At 41.3% G+C, this 21,288-nt stretch overlaps 1 protein-coding gene and 1 long non-coding RNA gene across 9 annotated transcripts in view; one reads left to right on the top strand and one right to left on the bottom strand.

Annotated features, from left to right (window-relative positions):
• The window catches only part of TEAD1 (TEA domain transcription factor 1), a 241,338-nt gene extending 220,056 nt beyond the window's left edge, over positions 1-21,282 (top strand). For all 8 annotated transcript variants that reach the window (XM_033928298.1, XM_033928299.1, XM_033928296.1 and 5 more), the window contains 3 exons: positions 9,974-10,114; positions 14,056-14,208; positions 20,527-21,282. In XM_033928298.1, coding sequence (XP_033784189.1) covers positions 9,974-10,114; positions 14,056-14,208; positions 20,527-20,640 — 408 coding nt within the window. In that variant the 3' untranslated portion in view covers positions 20,641-21,282. The remainder of the gene's footprint in view (positions 1-9,973; positions 10,115-14,055; positions 14,209-20,526) is intronic.
• Positions 10,294-21,288, bottom strand: part of LOC117352143 — a 256,878-nt gene continuing 245,883 nt past the window's right edge. The window contains exons 3-4 of the long non-coding RNA XR_004537594.1: positions 12,442-13,120; positions 10,294-10,532 (exon numbers count right to left, since the gene is read on the bottom strand). This is a non-coding gene — a long non-coding RNA (uncharacterized LOC117352143). The remainder of the gene's footprint in view (positions 10,533-12,441; positions 13,121-21,288) is intronic.

The raw sequence follows: 21,288 nt of genomic DNA, 5'->3' as shown, positions 1-21,288 counted from the left end.
GGCAGCTATGCTGGAGTTGTACTTATGTGTCCACTGAACATTGCTAAGTAGTCAAATGCCATGGCTGGAAAAAGTGACTTCATAATCCGCATCCTTTGATCATTGTTCCGATGGTGTCTTGTTACTCTTCTCACTCTTCCTAACACAGCCTAATGCTGTCATTAGTAAGTAAAAATAACAAGCAAACTTAACCTCAATTTATGGTTGGTTTGCCCAATTAAATATGCATATTGTACAAGTAACCAAAGTGAGTTTTGTGAGCTCATTATAACACATCCGTCAGGATGAATAGTGACAGTGGTGAGTGACTTGTCATGCAAGCACAACATTATAGCAATGTTATGTATTGAGGACATACGTGGCGGACTATTATGGCCTTCACAGACAGACCACTCGACTCTCTTTATGCTGATACAAATAATATGAGTTTAATAATCAAATATCAATAGTTTACAGGAACAAATCACACAGCGTACAGAGTAATAGAGCATACACCAGACTGGCCAGGCTGATGGAGAACTTCCAAAGAGTTCTGAAACTACGGTCCAGGGAGCTTTCTTTTATATGATTCTGACAGCTCTGGCCCACGTTGGTGTTACATTTCACACCTTCATTGGTTAATCATATTCCTTATCTCATTTATTAATCTATGGATTGGTTAATATAATTGAGTGATCCTGTGTCACGCCTTTTTTCATCTATTTCTCCCTTATTTCCCCGTAAATGTCCTGTTAATATACCAAGTTCCTCTTTAGCGCACCTAGGCCTAACGGGTTTTTAGCTCTGTGGTTAGCTCTTGCATCTTCACGTCCCTTGATTCTTGTGTAGTACCGCACTTCTTCTTGATAATCTCTCATAAGCTTATCATGTCACTGTAGAGCTAAGATCTCTTTTTCACTAGAATTGTTTTTCTCTCCAGATGTGCTTTCTGTTTGACCCTGCTTTCAAGAAAATCAGAAGTTTCTTTTAGAGCTGACAGTTTCTTAGAGTGTCTTTTTGCTCTTTCAGCAACCATTCTAGGTCTTTAGCTGTATTGGCCTGTTTTTTGCTTAAATGTGGGAAATCTCAGGGGTCTTCACCTGGTCTCTACTAAACAGGACTTCTCCTCCCTTCCTCAATTACATTACATTACATTACATTAGTGATTTCTATTCCGCCAATGCCTTGCGGTTCAAGGCGGATTACATCAAAGTTATCAAGAATTACATTAAAAGTTTGCAGTAACAGCATAAGCGATGACATAATATTTATTTAAGAAGTACCAAAGAGTTGTTGAGATCTTAAGGTGATAAATGTTGGGTAATAAGAATTACCAAAGAGAAAGCGAGATCTTAAGGAGATAAGTATTGGGTAAATTAGAAGCATTTTAGACTTGGTGGGTAGCTAGAAGCACATTAGAGAGTATTAAGGGTATAGAGAGGGTTGGGGGGTTGGGTAGGGACTGGTCGTGCTAGATGGGTTTTATGTATTTTTTGAAGAGTAAGGCTTTAATATCTTTCTTGAAGGTTTTGTAGTTTGTGGACGATGATAACAGAGTGGTGATTTGTCTGTCTAGTTTAGCTGCTTTGGAGGCTATTAGGTTGTCATATAGTTTTTTTTTCTATTTGACATTTTTGGATGATGGGTGTGTGAATAGTGAGTGGGTTCTCCTGTGCCTGGTTGAAGAGGATTGAGTTAGTCGGTTATTCCAGTAGGTTGGACTTTCTCTGTTAATAGCCTTGAAAAGTAGGCAGTAGAATTTGAAGTGTACTCTTGCTTGTATTGGATGCCAGTGTGAGTCATGGTATGCCTCTGTGATATGGTCATATTTTTTCAGTGAGTAGACGAGTCTCAGGGCTGTGTTTTGTATTGTTTGTAATTGTTTTTTCATGGTCGCTGGGCATGGGAGGTTTAGTATGTTGCAGTAGTCTATTAGTCCAAGGATAAGAGATTGTACCAAAAGTAGGAATTGCTTCCTGTCGAAGAATTTTCAGATTTGTCTTAGATTTCTCATGGTCATGAACAATGCTTTTATTACTTTGTTGATTTATGGTTGCATGGTATAGCCTCTGTCAATTATTATTCCCAGAAGTTTTGGTGTGGGTTGAATTGGGTATGAGATCGAGTTTATTACTAGATTTGTTAAGGTTGGAGTTTTGTTGTTTTCTAGGAGGATGAAGTTTGTTTTGTCAAGATTAAGTTTTAATTTATGCTCTGTCATCCATGTTGCTACTGTTTCGAGTGTTCTGTGTATTGTGCTTGTCATGGTGGGTTCTGGGTGGTCGAAGGGGAGGAGAATAGTGATGTCATCTACATAGCTGTATGAAGTTATGCCATGTTTGTCTAGGTAGGAGCTGAAGGAGGCTATGTATATATTGAATAGTGTGGGTGATAGGGGTGATCCTTGGGGAACTCTGCAGGGGTTGGACCATGGTTCTGATTTTTCTTGCATTGTTTTAACCCTGTATGTTCTGGATTGTAGGAAGCCTTTGAACCATGCAAGTACTTTACCTGAGATTCCTATGGAGTCTAGAGTTTGTAGAAGAATGTCGTGATCTACCAGGTCGAAGGCTGCATAGAGGTCTAGTTGTATGAGCAGGATTTTCTTGCCTGTATAGAGGTATTGTCTTGCAGTGTCCATTAGTGTTCCTAGTAGGGTCTCTGTGCTGTAGTTGGCTCTGAAGCCCGACTGTGTGGGGTGGAGTACATTGTGATTATCTAGGTATGAGGCTAAAGTTTTGGCTACGAGACCTTCCATCAGTTTGACGTACAGTGGGATTGCAATTGTAGAGATCGAAGGGCCCACAGACATTTGAAGAAACATTTTCTCCAGTTTGTTTTAAATCTACTACTTAGTAGCTTCATCGCATGCCCCCTAGTCCTAGTATTTTTGGAAAGAGTGAACCCTACCCTCTCCACTCCACTCATTATTTTATTGACCTCTGTCATATCCCCTCTGAGCTGTCTCTTCTCCAAGCTGAAGAGCCCCAGCCGCTTTAGCTGCTCCTCATATGAAAGTTGTCCCAAACTTTTTATCGTTTTTGTCACCCTTCTCTGTACCTTTTCTAATTCAGTTATATCTTTTTTGAGATAAGGCGACCAGAACTGCACACAGTATTCATGTTGCAGCCATAGCATAGAATGATGTAACATTTTCATCTTTGTTTTCCATTCCTTTCCTGATAATTCCTAACATTCTATTTGCTTTCCTAGCCGCCGCCGCACATTGAGCCAAGGGTTTCAACGTATCCTCAACAGTGACACCTAGATCCTTTTCTTGGCCAGTGACTCATAACACAGAACCCAGCATCACATAGCTATAGTTCAGGTTCTTCTTTCCCACATGTATCACTTTGCGCTTGCCACTTTGACGCCCAGTCTTCCAAGTCTCGCAAAGTCCTCTTGCAATTTTTCACAATCCTCTTGCGATTTAACAACGTTGACCAACTTTGTGTCATCAGCAAATTTAATTATCTCACTAGTTATTCCCATCTCTAGATCATTGATAAATATATTATAAAGCAGCGGCCCCCAGTACAGACCCCTGAGGAACCCCACTATTTACCCTTCTCCATTGAGAATATTGACCATTTAAACCCACTCTCTGTTTTCCGTCTTTCAACCATTTCTTAATCCATAATAGGACATTACCTCCTTTCCCATGACTTTCTAATTTCCTTAGACGTACTTTGTCAAATGCCTTTTGAAAATCCAAATACACAATATCAACCGGCTCACCCCTTCAAAGAAATGCAGTAGATGGTGGCGTTCTCTCATTAATCCATGCTTATGCATATGTTCTGTCATTTCGTTTAAAATAGTCTCTACCATGTTGCCCGGTACCAACGTCAGACTTGCTGGGCTATAATTTCCCGGATCACATCTGGAGCCCTTTTTAAAATCGGTGTCACGTTGGCCACCCTCCAGTGTTCCCGTTACTATGCTGGATTTTAAAGAAAAGTAACAAATTACAAACAATAGCTCTGTAAGTCATTTTTCAATTCTATGAGCACTCTGGGATGTATATTTGCTACGGTTCAGTTTATCAAATTGACCCATTTCTTCTTGTTTATTGTTTCCAAATATACTCTGACTAGGAGGCATGCAATGAAGCTACTAAGTAGTAAAGAGAAAATATTTCTTCACCCAACGTGTGATTAAATTCTGGAATTCATTGCCAGAGAATGTGGTTAAAACGACTTAACAGGGTTTAAAAAAAAAAAAAAAAAAAAGGGTTTGGATAGTTTCCTAAAAGAAAAAAGTACATAAGCCATTATTAAGATGGACTTGTGAAAATCCACTGCTTATTTCTAAGATAAGCAGCAGAACATCTGTTTCTCTTTTGGGATTTTCCACGTACTTGGCCATAGATGCTCAATGGATTGGCCTTTGTTGGAAACTATTAATTAGAGAATGACATGGAGAAAAAAATCTGTGCCCCATCCCCAGCACACCGTCCCCTTCACCGCCCCGTCACTGTCCCCGCAGCATCCATATAAGCCTCAGTACTGCAATATTTAGCTTATTCCTTCCTTATAAATCAAAGTTCTGGCTGCTGAACTAGAGAAAGAGATGTTCAGCTGACAGGGCTTTGTTTCAAAATTTTTATCAACACAACTAATATACTACTTTATCCTAAAGCAAAAAAGAAAAAGAAAATAAATCGAATTATTTTTTTTCTACCTTTGTTGTCTGGCTTCTGCTTTCCTCATCTTCTCATTCAATTCCTTCCATCCACTGTGTGTCTTCTCTCTGCGTCTTCCATTTGCTCTGTTACTGTGCCTCTCCCTTCACCCCCCCCCCCCAATTGGTCTGGCACCCATCTTCTTCCTTCCACTCCCCCATAGTCTGGCATCTATCTTCTTCCCTTCTAGCGTCTTCTCCCCACTCTGTCTTCCATATTTCCCTTCAAGTTCTGTTCCTCTCCACCCTCCTTCAATGTCTGTTCTATTCCTTTCCACCACCACCCTACCCTCCCTCCTTCACCATCTGTTCCTTTCTACCACCCTTCAGCTCCTCTCGCGCGGCCTATCTATCTACCTTCCTCCCTCCCTCTTACTTTCGTGGCATGTTACAATGTAATTTGTGCAAGCCGCTGGAGCCTGCGAGCTCGGTCCCCGAACAATCTCGCTTCTGTGTTCCTATTTTTCCCATTTATAATATCTCCCCTATGTATCTGGCATTGCCCCCTCCCCTGTGTCCATATACCATCCCCATGGCATGTATGTCCCCTTTATGTCTCTGTCCTTATGCCTCCATGCACATAATTTCCCCTCTGTTTCTGTTACCTTCCTGTGTCCAGATTTCCCCTCTCTTCCTCTTCCACACCAATGTGTCTCTTCTCTTCAACCCCATCTAGCTTCTTTCCCTCTTTCTTCCCCCCCCACCCTGCTTCCAGCATCTGGCTCACCTGCCTTCCTCCCCTTTCTTTCCTGCTCTGGGTCTCTTTCTCTCACTCTTCATCCCCTTGGCCCAGAATCTCTTTCCCTTTCACTCTCTCCTTCCTAGTGTGAGCCGGGAACATGCGCGATCGCGCAGTCCAACAGCCCCCTCCCGATTGCAGCATTCCCTCAGCTCCCTCCCTCCACCTCACCTTAGATTCAGAGTTTGCCGGCTTTCTTTTTCGCCCAGCCGCACACGTTCAAAAAAATATTCATCTAAAATGAGTGAGTTTTTAAATGAGCCCCAGGGCTTCCAGTTGTCTAGCACTATATCTGATGGAAGAGAGATGTTTTTGTAAACTTATCAGGCTTTCATCTAGAATATCCTTTAAATCAGTGAGGGAAACGAACCATTTAAAGATTTTTGTCATGTATTGAAACTAATGGTTGTTGTATGTGTAGGGTTTTTAATGTGATTTCAATTGATTTGCTTTTAGATGAACAGAAGTGCTCACATAAGAGTCATTCCATTTGTAAATCTGTTCATTGTAATCAATGATCTCGGACTGCCTTCGAGGCAAATGACCACAACTACTTGTTCTCAGTTCTGAGCAGTTATAAACCGTGAACTGTTTGCTGCACAGCGTTTCAGGGATATGTCCCGAGGAAGTCAGTGGCCCCTAAATCCCTGCGCATCTGAATCGGCCCCTCTCTCTCTTCCCTATCTGCTCATAAAGGCATTGAGCCTGTGGCTGGCTGGGGGTAATCCCTCATAAAGCGCCTCTGTAGCTGCGATGCAGGCTAAAAAAAAAAATTTTGACATGCTTTTTAAAATTTATTTTAAATGGCATTTTACACTTAAGTTAGGCACCAGTGTCTCAATAGAGCAGTAATGGAAAAATTTGATTTTATTGCGTGTATTTAGGTCAGTGTCCATTTGTTTTAGGATGAGACAATCGAGGCTCTTTTATGATCTGAAGAAATAAGGCCGATGGTGTTGTAGGGCTTATAATATCAATTCCCCGTTTTTTAGTTCCCAAGCAGAAGCTACACAGAACTAGAACACATTCCCACAGCCAGGCTATGTAATAATAATAATAACTTTATTTTTGTATACCGCATTACCATGGAAGTTCTATGCGGTTAACAGATGAAGAGACTGTACATTTACGGTGAAGTTATTTTTCAGCTAGGTTACAAATTGCAGAGAAGTTACATTTGCTGTAAGTTACATATATATAGCGGAGTTCATACAGTAGTATTACATACGGCGGTGATACATACTGCGGTGTTCGATAAGGCAGAGCAGAGGCGTTTAGTATGGGAGGTAACGAAGAAGGGGTGATTAGTTGGATAGGGTGATCCATTTTGTTTAACCATTTGGTGGCTGGCAAGATTGGAGGAGTCGAGAGGTAAGTCAAGGTCCGAGGAGGAGGCAAGGAAGAGGGGGGGGGAGAAGTTAGAGGAATTTATCAAAAAGGTAGGTTTTGATTGACTTCCTGAACATTTGGTAGGGGGGGGGGAATTGGAGATGAGTGCAGCGAGGCATTTGTTCCATTTGCCCGCTTGGAATGCTAGGGATCTTTCGAGGAATTTCTTGTAGAGGCAGCCTTTCAGGCGAATTCTGGAAATGGAACTTTGGGAAGGGTACCTGGGTGTCTCTTCACTGGCCATAAAGTATCAGCTTGATTTATGCTGGCAAAATCTTTCTAGTCTGGAGACTATTAACACCAGTGTGTGGAGTATTATGGAGTTAATTGTCGTTCCTTTTAGTAAAAAAAAAATAAAAATAAATCCTTTTCATTGGGTTTAATTCAGCTTGAATGCATATTATAACATTTTTCTGAACACCAAGGTTGGAGAGGTCATTCTTCAATAAAATAATCATTTGGTATGGTAAAGACTGCTGTTGTAAAGATTGTTATGCATTACCTGGAACAGCTTAATAAAACGTTTAAAGAATTCATATAAAACTATGACACAACGGTTATGTGATTTCCATTCACTAGTTTTTCCTATTGAGAAGCAATTGCAAAACCAGCTGTGATGGAAATTGATTGTTTAAGAAGTTACTTTTTTTTTTTTCCTTTACTAATTTGTGACTGTTGCCCTGCTGACCCCCTGCAACTTTCATGACGGTGCCGTTAAAACGATTTTGTGACTATATTCCCATCTCTTACCAACAACATAAAAATGTTTAGGGTAAAGAAAAAGCACATGCCAACACACTACCATGCATAAAAGCCGGGGGTTGAGGGGTGGTAGACTCGAGAGTAATGTTAGGAAATTCTTCTTTACGGAGAGGGTGGTGGATGCCTGGAATGCGCTCCCGTGGGAGGTGGTGGACAGGAAAACAGTGACGGAGTTCAAACAAGGCGCGGGATGAACACAGAGGATCTCAAATCGGAAAATAATGGGTATATATTGAAGGAACTGAGGCCAGTACTGGGCAGGCTTACGCGGTCTGTGTCCCGTATATGGACATTAAGTTGAGGACGGACTGGGGAGGGCTTTGATGGCTGGGATGATTAAGATAGGCTGGAGGGAGGGTGGATTTATTTTTAAATGATTCTCTGAATTATTGTAAAATTAATGTATGGGTTTATTTATTAGTGCTTATTATCTCTTATGGATATGAAATGTATATCATAATGAGCTTTTTGAAGATTTGATTATTAAATTAAAAATTTATAATAGTTATGGGATAGGGTGGGGGGAGGGATATAGATTGATTTGTTTCCTGAAAGAGTATTAAGTGATGTCTTAAATATAAAATGTATTTAATTTATATTGCACTTATTGAAAATGAATAAAGAATTATATTTAAAAAAAAAAAAGATAGGCTGGAGTGAACTTTGACGGAAACTTTAGTAGATGTAAACTACCGGGTTCAAAGGCTCTGGGTTTCTAGCCTAGAAATATCTAAGAAAAAGGACCATTTAGAGCGTGGTTCCCACCCCTGTCCTGGAGGACCACCAGGCCAGTCGGGTTTTCAGAATAGCCCTAATGAATATGCATGAGGGAGATCTGCATATAATGGAGGTGCCAGGCATGCAAATTTACTCTATGCATATTCATTAGGGCTTTCCTGAAAACCCGACTGGCCTGGTGGTCCTCCAGGACAGGGTTGGGAACCACTGATTTAGTAGAGTCGGATAGAAAATTCAAGGTATCTCACATGGAGTAGAGTTCCATGGAAACAATGCAACGTTGTCGGTGCTGGTTATTCATCTGAGTATCAAAGCAGCAATTTAAATTGTTTTTATATGCATCTATTCAGATAATTCAAACAAACCTGTGCATTTGTATTTTATCTTTTAAGTTAATTTTCGTTGGCCCATCAGAGGTAGTTAGATCCAGCAATTTCACTGCTTGAGCTTTAAAATCTTCATCAGTCCAATTTCATTTTCTTAAGCGACTTGAAATCAAGCTTGCTATCATTTATACGTAATTTTTAGTGATGCATTTAAATTAATAAAACACTTATTCATGTTTAGCACTAAGCGGGCTGTCTCGAGGCAATACCTCTTTAAAAAATGATAGACATTTATCACTAGCCATTCTGAATTTAATCTAAATGTTTATTTACATTATATATATATATATAATACCTCTGTAGTGGCTCTCTTAACTTGCAATCGTCTTATTCACTAACAATATGGCCGCAGCGGGTTTTTTTTTTTTAACAACTAAAGAGAGCAACTATGTGATGATCTTAAGGTGGCCAAACAGGTTGAAAAGGCAAAAGCTAGAAGGATACTAGGTTGCATAGGGAAAGGTATGGCCAGTAGGGAAAAGGAGGTATTGATGCCCCTGTATAAGACTCTGGTGAGACCTCATTTAGAATATTGTGTACAATTCTGGTGGCTGCACCTTCAAAAAGATATAAGAAGGATGGAGTCGGTCCAGAGGAAGGCTACTAAAATGGTGTGTGGTCTTCGTCATAAAGGGTGTGGGGACAGACTTAAAGATCTCAATCTGTATACTTTGGAGGAAAGGCGGGAAAGGGGAGATATGATAGAGACATTTAAATACCTACGTGGCGTAAATGCACATGAGTCGAGTCTCTTTCATTTGAAAGGAAGCTCTGGAATGAGAGGGCATAGGGTGAAGTTAAAAGGTGATAGGCTCAGGAATAATCTAAGGAAATATTTTTTTTTACAGAAAGGGTGGTAGATGCGTGGAACAGTTTTCCGGTAGAGGTGGTGGAGACGGAGACAGTGTCTGAATTCAGAAAAGCCTGGGATAGTCATGTGGGATCTCTTAGAGAGCGGAAGAGAGAATGGTTACTGCGGATGGGCTGACTGGATGGGCCATTTGGCCTTTAGCTGCCATCATGTTTCTAAGTTTTTATGTAACTACTTCTGATGGTCTGAAGAAAATTAACTAAAAGATAAAACCAAAATGCACATTTTGTTTAAATTCATGCGAGTATGACATGTCAGAGTTTTGTAAAAATGGAAATCTCATCAGTTTTTTTTTCCTGTTGGGTATAGACTTCAAAAGTATAACTGGATGTTTCATTTCCCATTAGAATTCTCTGTAGAAAATCACTGTTTATCAGTGACATTCTCAAGGTTTAATGCCAGCCATTTTTGCTCCTTTTCCTGTAGGCGGATCTAAACTGCAACGTTCAAGATGATGCGGGAGCCTTTTACGGCGTCACCAGTCAGTACGAGAGCTCAGAAAACATGACAATCACCTGTTCCACCAAAGTCTGTTCGTTTGGAAAGCAAGTAGTAGAAAAAGTAGAGGTATTTATTTTATTTTATTTAAATATCTTTATTCATTTTGAAGCCAAAAATAAGTGCAACATATTATACAATCATATTGCACTATAATAGCACCTGAATTCAATCAAAATTGTAATCTATGACAAAAAAGCATATATCACCCTCCCCTCCCACCACCTTCATGTTCAAAAATTGCACTCAAATTACAAATATTTTCCAACCCACCCTGGACGTGCATGATCAAGGGGCAAAATCAACTATCACTCTTTGCAAAATTTTGTCAATGGCTCCCAAATATCCAGAAACTTCATATAATGTCCCTGTTTTATAACCATAATAATTTCCATTTTAAAGATGTGACACAGAGACTCCCACCAAAAGGTATAGGTTAATCCATCTCAGTTTTTCCAGTTCCTTAAAATGCGCTGTATGGCAAACCCTGTCATGATAAAGAGAAGTTTGTTATTGTGAGATGATATTTGACTTTTTTAGCCTTCATGGTTCGCATAAAAAATCATAAATTAAAAATTTGACAATACGGATATAGTGATTATAAAGGCAAATCATACATAACTTTAGAATAACATCAGTCAAATCCCATCACATAAATGCATTGACAAACAAGTATGTTTTAAATAGTTTCTTAAAGCCTAATCTGGATGTACATAACCCGCAAGGTTCCAGCCAGAGCGTTCCAAAGCTTCACCCCACCCCCACCCCCCACAGACACCATAGCATCTCCAGTCCTTGAATGCACAATCGACCGACTCTTGTTAGAATTTAGCTGCATTCTTGGTTCAGATCTCAAAGTTCTTTGTGTTCTGTATTTGTGCATTCTTTGCTAAAGCAGCAGGTAGATGTGTGCATGGTAAAAGTATTTACTGCCTCTTTTACAAAGCCGTGCGGCAACAGCCCCAAAGCCCTTTAAATCTCTATGGGCTTCGGGGCCATTAGCGCAGGGCAGCTGCTAGCGTGGCTTTATAAAAGAGACCGTTAATCTGTTTTGGGGTCATTTGGGTTCCCCCCCCCCCAGTATTCTTCATTCATTTCATATTTTTTGTTCATAAATTTGAACTCTGTTCTATAAATTGCGTCAAAATTGGCACCGATAAAAATTTGACCCTACGAGGATGGTTTGAAAAGTTTGGTAAATAAAGCAGATTTATAAATAAATAAATAAAAAATCAAGCTAAACAGCTTAGTCACCATCGAGGGCTATACGTTTAGTCCAGGGAGTTTTTTCATATCGTAGGAAAAATAGCTTACGTAAAAAACTGGAAACTCGATGGACTAACGGCTCCTTTTACTAAGCTGCGATAGCGGTTTTAGCGCGTGCTGAATTGCCACGCGCACTAGACTTTAACGCCAGCATTGAGCTGGCATTAGTTCTATCCGCGTAGCTCGGGTTTAGCGCGCGCTAAAATCCTGCGTGCACTAAAAACGCTTTCGCAGCTTAGTAAAAGGAGCCCTAAGTGTATTAGCCCTTGATGGAGACGACGTTGCTTAACCTGCTCTTTTACCAAACTTTTCAAACCACCCTCATAAGTGCTATTCTGTAAATGATGCTCAAGAGTTGAGTGTCGTAAGTGTTTGAGGCTTGTGCGGTTAAGGCAGTGCTTACAGGAATGGGGCAGGGACAGCAAAAATGGGGAAATTGAGTTCCTGCGTGGACAGGGACAAATTTGTTCCTATGTCATTCTCTAGTATTGATGTCATAAGACTCTGCTGAGACCTCATTTAGAATATTGTGTACAATTCTGGAGGCTGCACCTTCAAAAAGATATAAAAAGGATGGAGTCGGTCCAGAGGAAGGCTACTAAAATGGCGTGTGGTCTTCGTCATAAGGCATATGGTGACAGACTTAAATATCTCAATCTGTATGCTTTGGAGAAAAGGCGGGAGAGGGGAGATAGGATAGAGACGTTTAAATACCTACATGGCATAAATGCGCATGAGTCGAGTCTCTTTCATTTGCAAGGAAGTTCTGGAATGAGAGGGCGTAGGATGAAATTAAGAGGTGATAGGCTCAGGAGTAATCTAAGGAAATACTTTTTTACAGAAAGGGTGGTAGATGCATGGAACAGTCTCCCGAAAGAGGTGGTGGAGACAGAGACTGTGTTTGAATTCAACAAATCCTGGGATAGACATGTGGTATCTCTTAGAGACTGGAAGAGATAATGGTTATTGAGGATGGGTAGACTAGATGGGCCATTTGGCTTTATCTGCCATCATGTTTCTATAAAACCACCCTTAATAATAATTATAACTTTCTTTTTATATACTGCAGTACCACAAACAGTTCAGAGGAATAGACTGTATACAGACAGCGATTATACAAAAAAACTTACATTAGCATGTTGAGATTAATCGAGTTTATCCTGGAGTGTTTTAGGAATAGAAGTGACTTTCTGAAATAAAGCTGGTTAAACATTTGTTCCATTTGCCTGCTCGGAATGCTAGTGTCCAATCAAGGAATCTCTTGTAGATGCAGCCCTTCAAGGATGGAAAGGCAAAGAACTTTGCACTTAAGTGTACAGGTTGTGCCTGGAAATTGGGGATGAGCCTATTATGGTTTTGAAGCAAAGGCAAGCAGACTGAAAGATGACCCTTGCTTCCACAGGCAGTCAGTGTAGATTTTTTTGTAATATGGCGCTTACATGATCCAATTTCTTGAGGCCAAAGATGAGATGGATTGCGGCGTTCTGGACGATTCTCAGTCGTTTGATGGTTCTCTTATAAGATCCCATATATATGATATTGCAGTAGTCTAGGGTACTTAAGATTAAAGATTGAACCAGCAGTCAAAAAGAGAGGCAATCGAAGTAAAGTTTAATGGTACGGGGTTTCCATAAGGTGAGAAAACATTTTTTTATCCTGAGTGTTGGTGTGATCTTCAAAAGTCAGGCTTCGGTCCAAGATGACACCAAGGATTTTGATTGTAGAGTTAATTGTAGAGTAAATTCCAGGAATGTCTCCAATCTGCCCATGCCCCTCCCGTGGCTGCACTCCATTTTTAGATCCTGGTGCCTAGTGTGCATAAATTTAATTGTCAGTGTCAATAATTGATTATAAGCACCCATTAGCACTAAGGGTCAGATTCTGTAAATGGTGCCTACAACACGCAGTTGTCAATCAACCACTAGATGCTGCTTGTAGAATCACGCCTAGCTTGCATATAAGTGGACTTAGGTGTCGGTAGGCCAGGTTTTACCAGGCCTAATTTTATTGGTTCTTATCTTGCATGCTTAAGTTTACCAGGCCTACTTTTGGAGCCCTGCAGCTGATCACAATATGATAGGCTTAAAGTTCAGAGATAGATTTAGGTTTTATCTGCACCTAGATACTGCCCCTTTTCTTCCTAGAAAGCTCATTATGGCCCGGGGTTCTGAGAGCAGCAGAGACAGTAGGTGAATGGGTAGATTGCTGCCAAAAATACTCTACAGTCCTGCATAGGTCGCATTGCGACATTGTACTTTTCTCAGTGGGGCAGGTAGTAAACCCTTTAATGGAGTAGACAGGTGGGTGCTGTGACCCAGGTCTGTTGAGGTATCTTTCAGCCCTCCTAGACCCAGGGGTAGGCAATTCCGGTCCTTGAGAGACGGAGCCAGGCCAGGTTTTCAGGATCTCCACAATGACTATGTACGAGATGGATTTGCATGCACTGCCTCCTTGAAATGCAAATCTTATCTCATGCATATTTATTGTGGAGATCCTGAAAACCTGAACTGGCTGCAGCTTTCGAGGACCGGAATTGCCTACCCCTGTCCTAGACACGTGGAGATCTGGGCCGGCCGAAGCTCGCTTGAGAAGGAAATGGGCAGATTTGAATTAGTCCCAGGATGTAAAGAATGAAAAGAGCCAGCGCACAAGAAAAACATTTGTGACTAGTTTGGGCCTTTGTCGAGTAAATAAACGCCCTTGTGAATTAATGTGTGTATTTTGTTCATCTGTTTTGCATTTAGACGGAATATGCAAGGTTTGAAAATGGTCGATTTGTGTACAGAATAAACCGCTCTCCGATGTGTGAATATATGATCAACTTCATTCACAAGCTTAAACATTTACCTGAGAAATATATGATGAACAGCGTATTGGAAAATTTTACAATCTTGTTGGTAAGGTTTAACTCTTATTTTTAACATATTAATATTGGAACACAGTTTTTCTCTTTAACCCTTTCAGGACCATAAGGATCGTAGGCCAATTTTTGTGGTTTTGACGACATTTTTATGGTAAAAAGGGCTTGCAGATGCCAAAAAATTGATTGTTTTTGTGAAATATCATTATTTTTATTTTAAAAAAATCACACTTCTGGCTTATGGACAGTGTGGCAAGTGAATCTTCTCGTCAATCTGGCAACGACGCTAATGAATGAATGTCGGAACCAGTTTGTTTACATAAAGGCAGTATCCTATGGAATCCGTACATATCAAATTTAGAACTGTAGACTATCCCAATCAAAATTTATAGGATTTTAAAGTTATGGGACAAATATGTCCCTTGGTCCTGAAAGGGTTAACCAAGCCCTGTGTACTGGTTTAGGACTACAAAGTGATACAGATCAAACCATTCTTGATTCATTCATGGATGCAGGTAGGTCGTTCTAATTAATTTAATTTCTTCTCACCCTCCACCACCCAAGCAAAAAATTCAATATTGTCATTGGACTAACTTTCCTTGGCCAGTGGCCACAACTTTGACTCACTGAGCCAATAGTATATAACCTTTATAAACCTGGTGGTCCCCCTCGAGGCAGAGACTAGGTTTGATGAGCAAATCTATTTCTCATACATGGCCAGGCCCAATAGGCAGTAACATGGTAGATGACGGCAGAAGGGCTTCATTATTTCTGTGCACCCTGCTTAGGATATGTCCTAACCTGTAAGATATCATCACTTCTTCGGTAAAAAAAAAAATGAGAGGCTATGAGTTCAAACATAACATAAAATTTTATTTCAATCCTGCAATATACTTTGCAGTTCAGTGCAGGTAACAAACAGTTAAAGAAACTGTTCTTGTATCTTATACAATTAATAAATCAACAATCGTAAATAAATATTTAAATGCTATACATATAAAAATTTCTTAAACAAGTGGAGGGGCATCTAAGTCCGTTTATGTCCATATCGCAAGTTGTCCAAAGTTAAAAAAAGCTTAAGACACATTTTCGAAAGATACGTCCAACTTTTTTTTCGTTTCGAAAATCGTCTAATTATTTGTCCTGCCGATCTGATCGTCCAAGCCACTAAATCGTCTATCTTTTTACCACATTTCCGTCCAACATTCCGTCCAAGTCCAAAACGCCTAGAACAAGCCCTGTTGGACGTGGGAGGGGTCTGCAAAGTGATGGACTGCACACCCAGACATGCCACCTAAATAATGGGGTACCTTATAGGGCACTGCTGTGAACTTCACAAAAAGGGTGCCATGGCTTCTCTTCACTACAGCTCCCTTATAGGTGACGGTGAGCCCCCCAAACCACCTCCAGAATCCCCTAGACCAGGGGTGTCAAAGTCCCTCCTCGAGGGCCGGAATCCAGTCGGGTTTTCTGGATTTCCCCAATGAATATGCATTGAAAGCAGTGCATGCAAATAGATCTCATGCAGATTCATTGGGGAAATCCTGAAAATCCGAACGGATTCTGGCCCTCGAGGACCGACTTTGACACCTGTGCCCTAGACCCACTTATCTACCACCCCAATAGCCCATATGGCTGCAGGAGCCACTTATATGCCAGTAAAAAGAGTTTTGGGGGTGTATAGGGCAGTACACATGTTTCAGTATCAATGCAGTGATTACAGGGGCTTATGGGCATGGGTTCTCCTCTCTATGGGTCCCTAACCCACTCCCAAGACGACTTAAGCTGCCTCTGGGCTGTACGACTAGGCTTTCCTATGCCAGGCGGCCAGGTGATGATGGTCTGGAAGCTGAAATTTAAAGTTGTGAGTAAAATTTTTATGGGGGGGGGGGGGTTGGTGATCACTGGGGTAGTGTGTGGGGGTCTGTGTTATGTGTTTGCAGTGCTTATCTGGTGAGTTTAGGTGGGTTTTTGTGACTTAGACCATGTTTTACTTAGACCATGTTTTACTTAGACCATGTTCACAATGTTCAAGTTCCGTCTAGGCTCTGTTGTAAAACTTTCGGTTATACATGCTGTATGACTAAGTCTAAGCCGGCCCACGTCCCGCCCATCTCCCGCCCTCAACACGCCTCCCGAAACGCCCCGTTTAGCTTTGGACGTTGAGTGGCACTATGAAGGCCTAGGTCGTTTTTAGATTCAAACAGTTTTTATTAATGCAAACATCAACAAATACAACATCAAAGCACATCAATAATGCATCAACTATTCGAATATAATAGACATAATAAAAGACAAAATTCCAATTTCAATAAACCCCCACTTTGAACCTTTACTGTCCCTCTCCACCCAATAGTCCAAAACCCGGTTTTATTATCGGCGCTTGGACGTTTTTGACAAATGTACGTCCAAGTGCCGACTTAGGTCGGTTTTTGGACGTTTTTCTCTTTCGATTATGAGCCCCGTAGGTTTTAAGCAGTTTTCTAAACCGGAGATAAAGATGTAAAACTTAAGCCCTCTCTTACTAAGGTGCGCTAACCGATTATCACGAGCTAATCGGTTTAGCACGCGCTAAACGCTAATGCCTGCATGCTAGTCTATGGGTATGTTAGCGTTTAGTGCACGCTAATTCGATTAGCGCACCTTAGTAAAAAAAACAAACAAACCATGAATTTCTGATTCCCAGCTTGTCGCCTGGTACGAAAGCAATTTACCCTGAAATTTCTTAAACACGCATCCTCTGGCCGGGGGAAAGACAAAGAACGCCAGATTTTTGTGAAGAGAATTGTTAAATACAAAGTGTTCCAGTAAATAACCAGGCCGCAAACCGTAAAGTGCCTTTATAACAAAAACAGCCTAGCTTAAACATAATACGTGTCTCCACAGAAAACTACAGGGAAGCAGAAACATTTCTATCCCTCTCGAGCAGTGTATTGCAAACTTTTTTTACCCTGCGGCACGCTCATGCGTGGACTTCATCACATCGACGCATGCACGGATGTCCTCCGGTCGCGGCCCTGAGCTGGTGGGGAAGGGTGCTGCAGTAGGAGGAGGGAGGAGGAGGAGAGAGGCGCAGGACGTGCCTCTCGCCACCAGGGGTGGGCAATTCACAAGTCAGTTGGATTTTCAAGATACGCACAAAGAATAGACATGAGATGCGTTTGCAAACAGCGAGGCAGTGCCTATTAATGTTTTGTGGGGATGTCATCTTACACATTTGATTAATTAGTGTGTTTTAAGTTTAGTTGCATTAACCTATAAATTGCTTTGCCTACAATTGATCTGGATACATTTAAAAAGCTCAGATGTATGTTAAAAAAAATGATTAAAATGAATGTATGAAACTGATGAGGGAAAACATCTCAACATCGATAAAATGTAGAGAAAATTTAAATCAAAATGTGTTGGTTTTTTTTTTTGTTTATGGTCATTCCTATCGCCTACCTCTATTCAGCCTCATTCAGCTCTCTAAGCCAGGGGTGTCAAAGTCCCTCCTCGATGGCCGCAATCCAGTCGGGTTTTCAGAATTTCCCCAATAAATATGCATGAGCACTATTAGCATACAATGAAAGCAGTGCATACAAATAGATCTCATGCATATTCATTGGGGAAATCTTGAAAACCCGAATGGATTGTGGCCCTCAAGGAGGAATTTTGACACTCCTGCTCTAAGCCTTCTACCTAGTCCAGTGTCTCTCAAACTGGCACAGTGGTGTGCCACGAGAGATTCCAGAATTTTACTTTGTTTTTAAAAATTCCCTTCATAAGTATACACTAGAATAGAGGACACGTATGTCGCGTACGCAAGAGTCTGTCAATGTTATGAACATCTGGGTGCGTAAGGGTACAGCTGCCCAGACAAGCATCGTTCTTTGATGTGATTGATCCTTAAAAACTAATAATTTTGTTTTTATTTTTTATGCAGTAGTTATCCTAACTTGAGCAACAAAGCAATCGAGGCCTTGTTACCATTTGGATCTTATTTATGCGAACTTTAATTTTCAGCTCTGACAGAAATTTGAAAAACAGAGACGGTGGATGATGAAATGCGTGTCTGCTTGTCAACTATCGAGCCACGTTTTGAGTTAATTTGCACTCGAAAACAAGCACATCCATCGTACTGTTTAGCAATTCTGTTCTATCTATTTTAGTGTTACCGTTGTTACAATTACCCACACATAGCTTAAAGCACTTTAAATAAATAACTCTTAAATTTAATTTTTTGTTAGTTTTGCAATTTTATAATATAATCGATTATAATGTGCTGCGAAAAACATTTGCTAGAACTAAAAAACGTTTGAGAGACACTGACCTAGTCTGACGGAGACATTCTACATAGAGAGTGACACAAGGAAAAAAATTGTCCCTGTCACTTCTCCCCGTTCCACCACCGCGAGCTCTGTCCCTGCCCCCACATATATTCAACGCCAAAGTGTACAGCGTCTGTTCCTCTCCACCCCCTTTTGGTACTCTTTGCCCGGTCCAGTAGCCCCCTCTCTCCCTTCCTCTGCAGTCCAGCAGCTCCCCTCCCTCCCTTCCCCTTACCTTCGCTGGCTTATTTTAATTTTCTCTTAACAAGCATCCAGAGCCTTGAAGTTGCGTGCAGCTGCTGGAAAGTCCTCCGGAAACAGGAAGTTGCATCAGAGGAGGACTTTCCGGTAGCCGCACGTGATTTCAAAGCTCTGGCTGCTTGTTAAGAGAAAATTAAGGTAAGCCAGGGAAGGAGGGAGGGAGATGCCTGGGCCACGATTGGGAGGAAGGAGGGAGGGAGGGGGCTGCTGGACCGCGCGATCTTCAGCGTGATCCTCAGTTAACTGTGGGAACAAGGCCATTTACCATTTCATAGGGCGGTGAATGGCCTTCTCCCCCCGTGCCTGCGGCAACCTTTTTTTTTTTATCGCCCACGTTTAGCGGCTAGTCAAGGGTAACAGTCACCATGTCATTCTCTAATTCAGGGGTGCCCACACTTTTTTGGCTTGCGAGCTACTTTTAAAATGACCAAATCAAAATGATCTACCAATAATAACATTTTAAAAAACACAAATCACACTGTACGCAGAGAAAATGTTAATTATCTTTTGTATTTGGGGTTTTTATCAGAGGTCAAAGCAGATGACTTTAAAATATGCAATGTCACCTCAGTGACAACTATACAAAAATAGACAAATATACCGCTTCCCTTTTTACTAAACCGCAATAGCATTTTTTAGCGCAGGAAGTTGCGCTGAATGTCCTGCGCTGCTCTCGATGCTCATAGGCACCCTGCGCTAAAAACCACTATTGCGGTTTAGTAAAAGGGGCCATAGTGCAAAATAAGACAGCAGATATAAATTCTCAAAACGGACACATTTTGATCACTAAATTGAAAATAAAATCATTTTTCCTGCCTTTTTGTCTGGTGATTTCATGAGTCTCTGGTAGCACTTCCTTCTTCTGTAAAGCCAATATTTCTTTCTTTCTGCCTTTCTTTCTCTCTCCCCCTGCCCCCCTCCAAGCCATCGTGCCGATTTCTCCACTTCCCCGATTCTTTCCCTACCCCCACCCCCAAGCCACCAATGCAATTTCTCCCTGCTGCTTCCCCGAGCCAGGCCTGGCGCGTACAAGCGCTGGGCCCACAAGACTTCACTTCCGATGTCGATTCTAATATCGGAGAGGAAGTTCCAGGCCAGCCAGGCAGCGATTGGCTGACCCAGAACGTCCTCTCCGACGTCAGAGGTGAAGTTTTGCAAGTCCGGTGCTTGTATGCGCCAGACCCGGCTCGAGGAAGCAGCAGAGAGAAAAAAGATCACAAAGGCAACGCGATTGACTCGCGTTGCCTTTGCGATCTACTGGTCGATGGCGCTTGACCATTTGGGCACCCCCTGCTCTAATTCTACACGAGTACTCAACATTTCCATTAGAATTTCTATATACCAGTGTTCCACTTGCAAGTTATTGCAACTCGCAAGAGAGAACCAGCTATGCAAATGCCTGCCTTGCCACTAGGACAGGGGTGTCCAACCTGCGGCCCGAGAGACGCATGCGGCCCCGTGAAGTATTTTGTATGGCCCCGGTCGAGGGCGATGCAGTGTTTTCCTCCGCTGCCCCCGGAAGTTTACCGTCTTGCCGGCTCCCTCCTCTGTCTTGCTGCAGCGTTTGCACATTTGTGCGGCCCCAGAAACATTTTTTTTTTCGGCCAATGCGGCCCAGGGAAGCCAAAAGGTTGGACACCCCTGCGCTAGGATTTCTAACATTCGCTGTCCTTTCCCACTTTTTAGGCTCCGTTTCCTTTTGAACCTAGCTGACGTTTCATGGATGTTTAGTTTTTAGCTTACAATTGTCCGGATTGCTAAATGTGCTCGTCTTATCTCCACAGGTTGTAACAAACAGAGACACACAAGAGACCCTCCTCTGCATGGCTTGTGTATTTGAAGTTTCAAACAGTGAACACGGAGCACAGCATCACATTTACAGGCTCATAAAGGAATGAGTAGCAATTACAGATAACAGTATGGATTTCATTATTGAAATGGACTGTAAACCTCAATTCAAAAGTGGCAGTGCCTCTGGCCCACCTTTCACCCACATTTTCTTCTTTTTTTTCTTTTTTTTTTTTTAAAACCCTGTCTTAGTGAAGTCATTTTGATATGTTTATATATGAATTATAGCTGTGAAATTCTGTTACAGTTGTAAAGATTTCTTTCTAAAGCCGATCGTCCTTGAGATTTACATACAGCCAACCCTACAGAAAGACTCGTAAGAAGCCTCAGTCTTGCTGTGGATGTTCACGTCACTGGGCTTCAGCTCTTTAAAATTCCTGCCCTGCGCAGTAATGAAATGTGGAAATAGTTGGCCTGTGGCATTTTTCCGCAGTGGTAAATCAGTCCACAAACACACTTTTTTTTTTTTTTTCTCTCTCTCTCTCTAAAAGGCGTGTAATGTTTATCTCTGCAGCTGGGCAGATGCATAAAAATGTTCACTTACTAAGTTATTTTTATAGTGTAACTTTAATTTTCTGTTGGAAATCAAATGTTAAAATAGCCTTTATTTGCTAGAAGGGAATGGAAATGTCTGAAAGCAAGGCCAATCTTTTATATTTTTTATCTTAAGGTTAACCGTTTTGATTCATTAAACTTTT

The sequence above is a fragment of the Geotrypetes seraphini genome, chromosome 19, assembly GCF_902459505.1.
Source record: "Geotrypetes seraphini chromosome 19, aGeoSer1.1, whole genome shotgun sequence".
NCBI classification, from domain to species: domain Eukaryota; kingdom Metazoa; phylum Chordata; class Amphibia; order Gymnophiona; family Dermophiidae; genus Geotrypetes; species Geotrypetes seraphini.
This window is presented reverse-complemented; position numbering and strand designations above follow the sequence as displayed.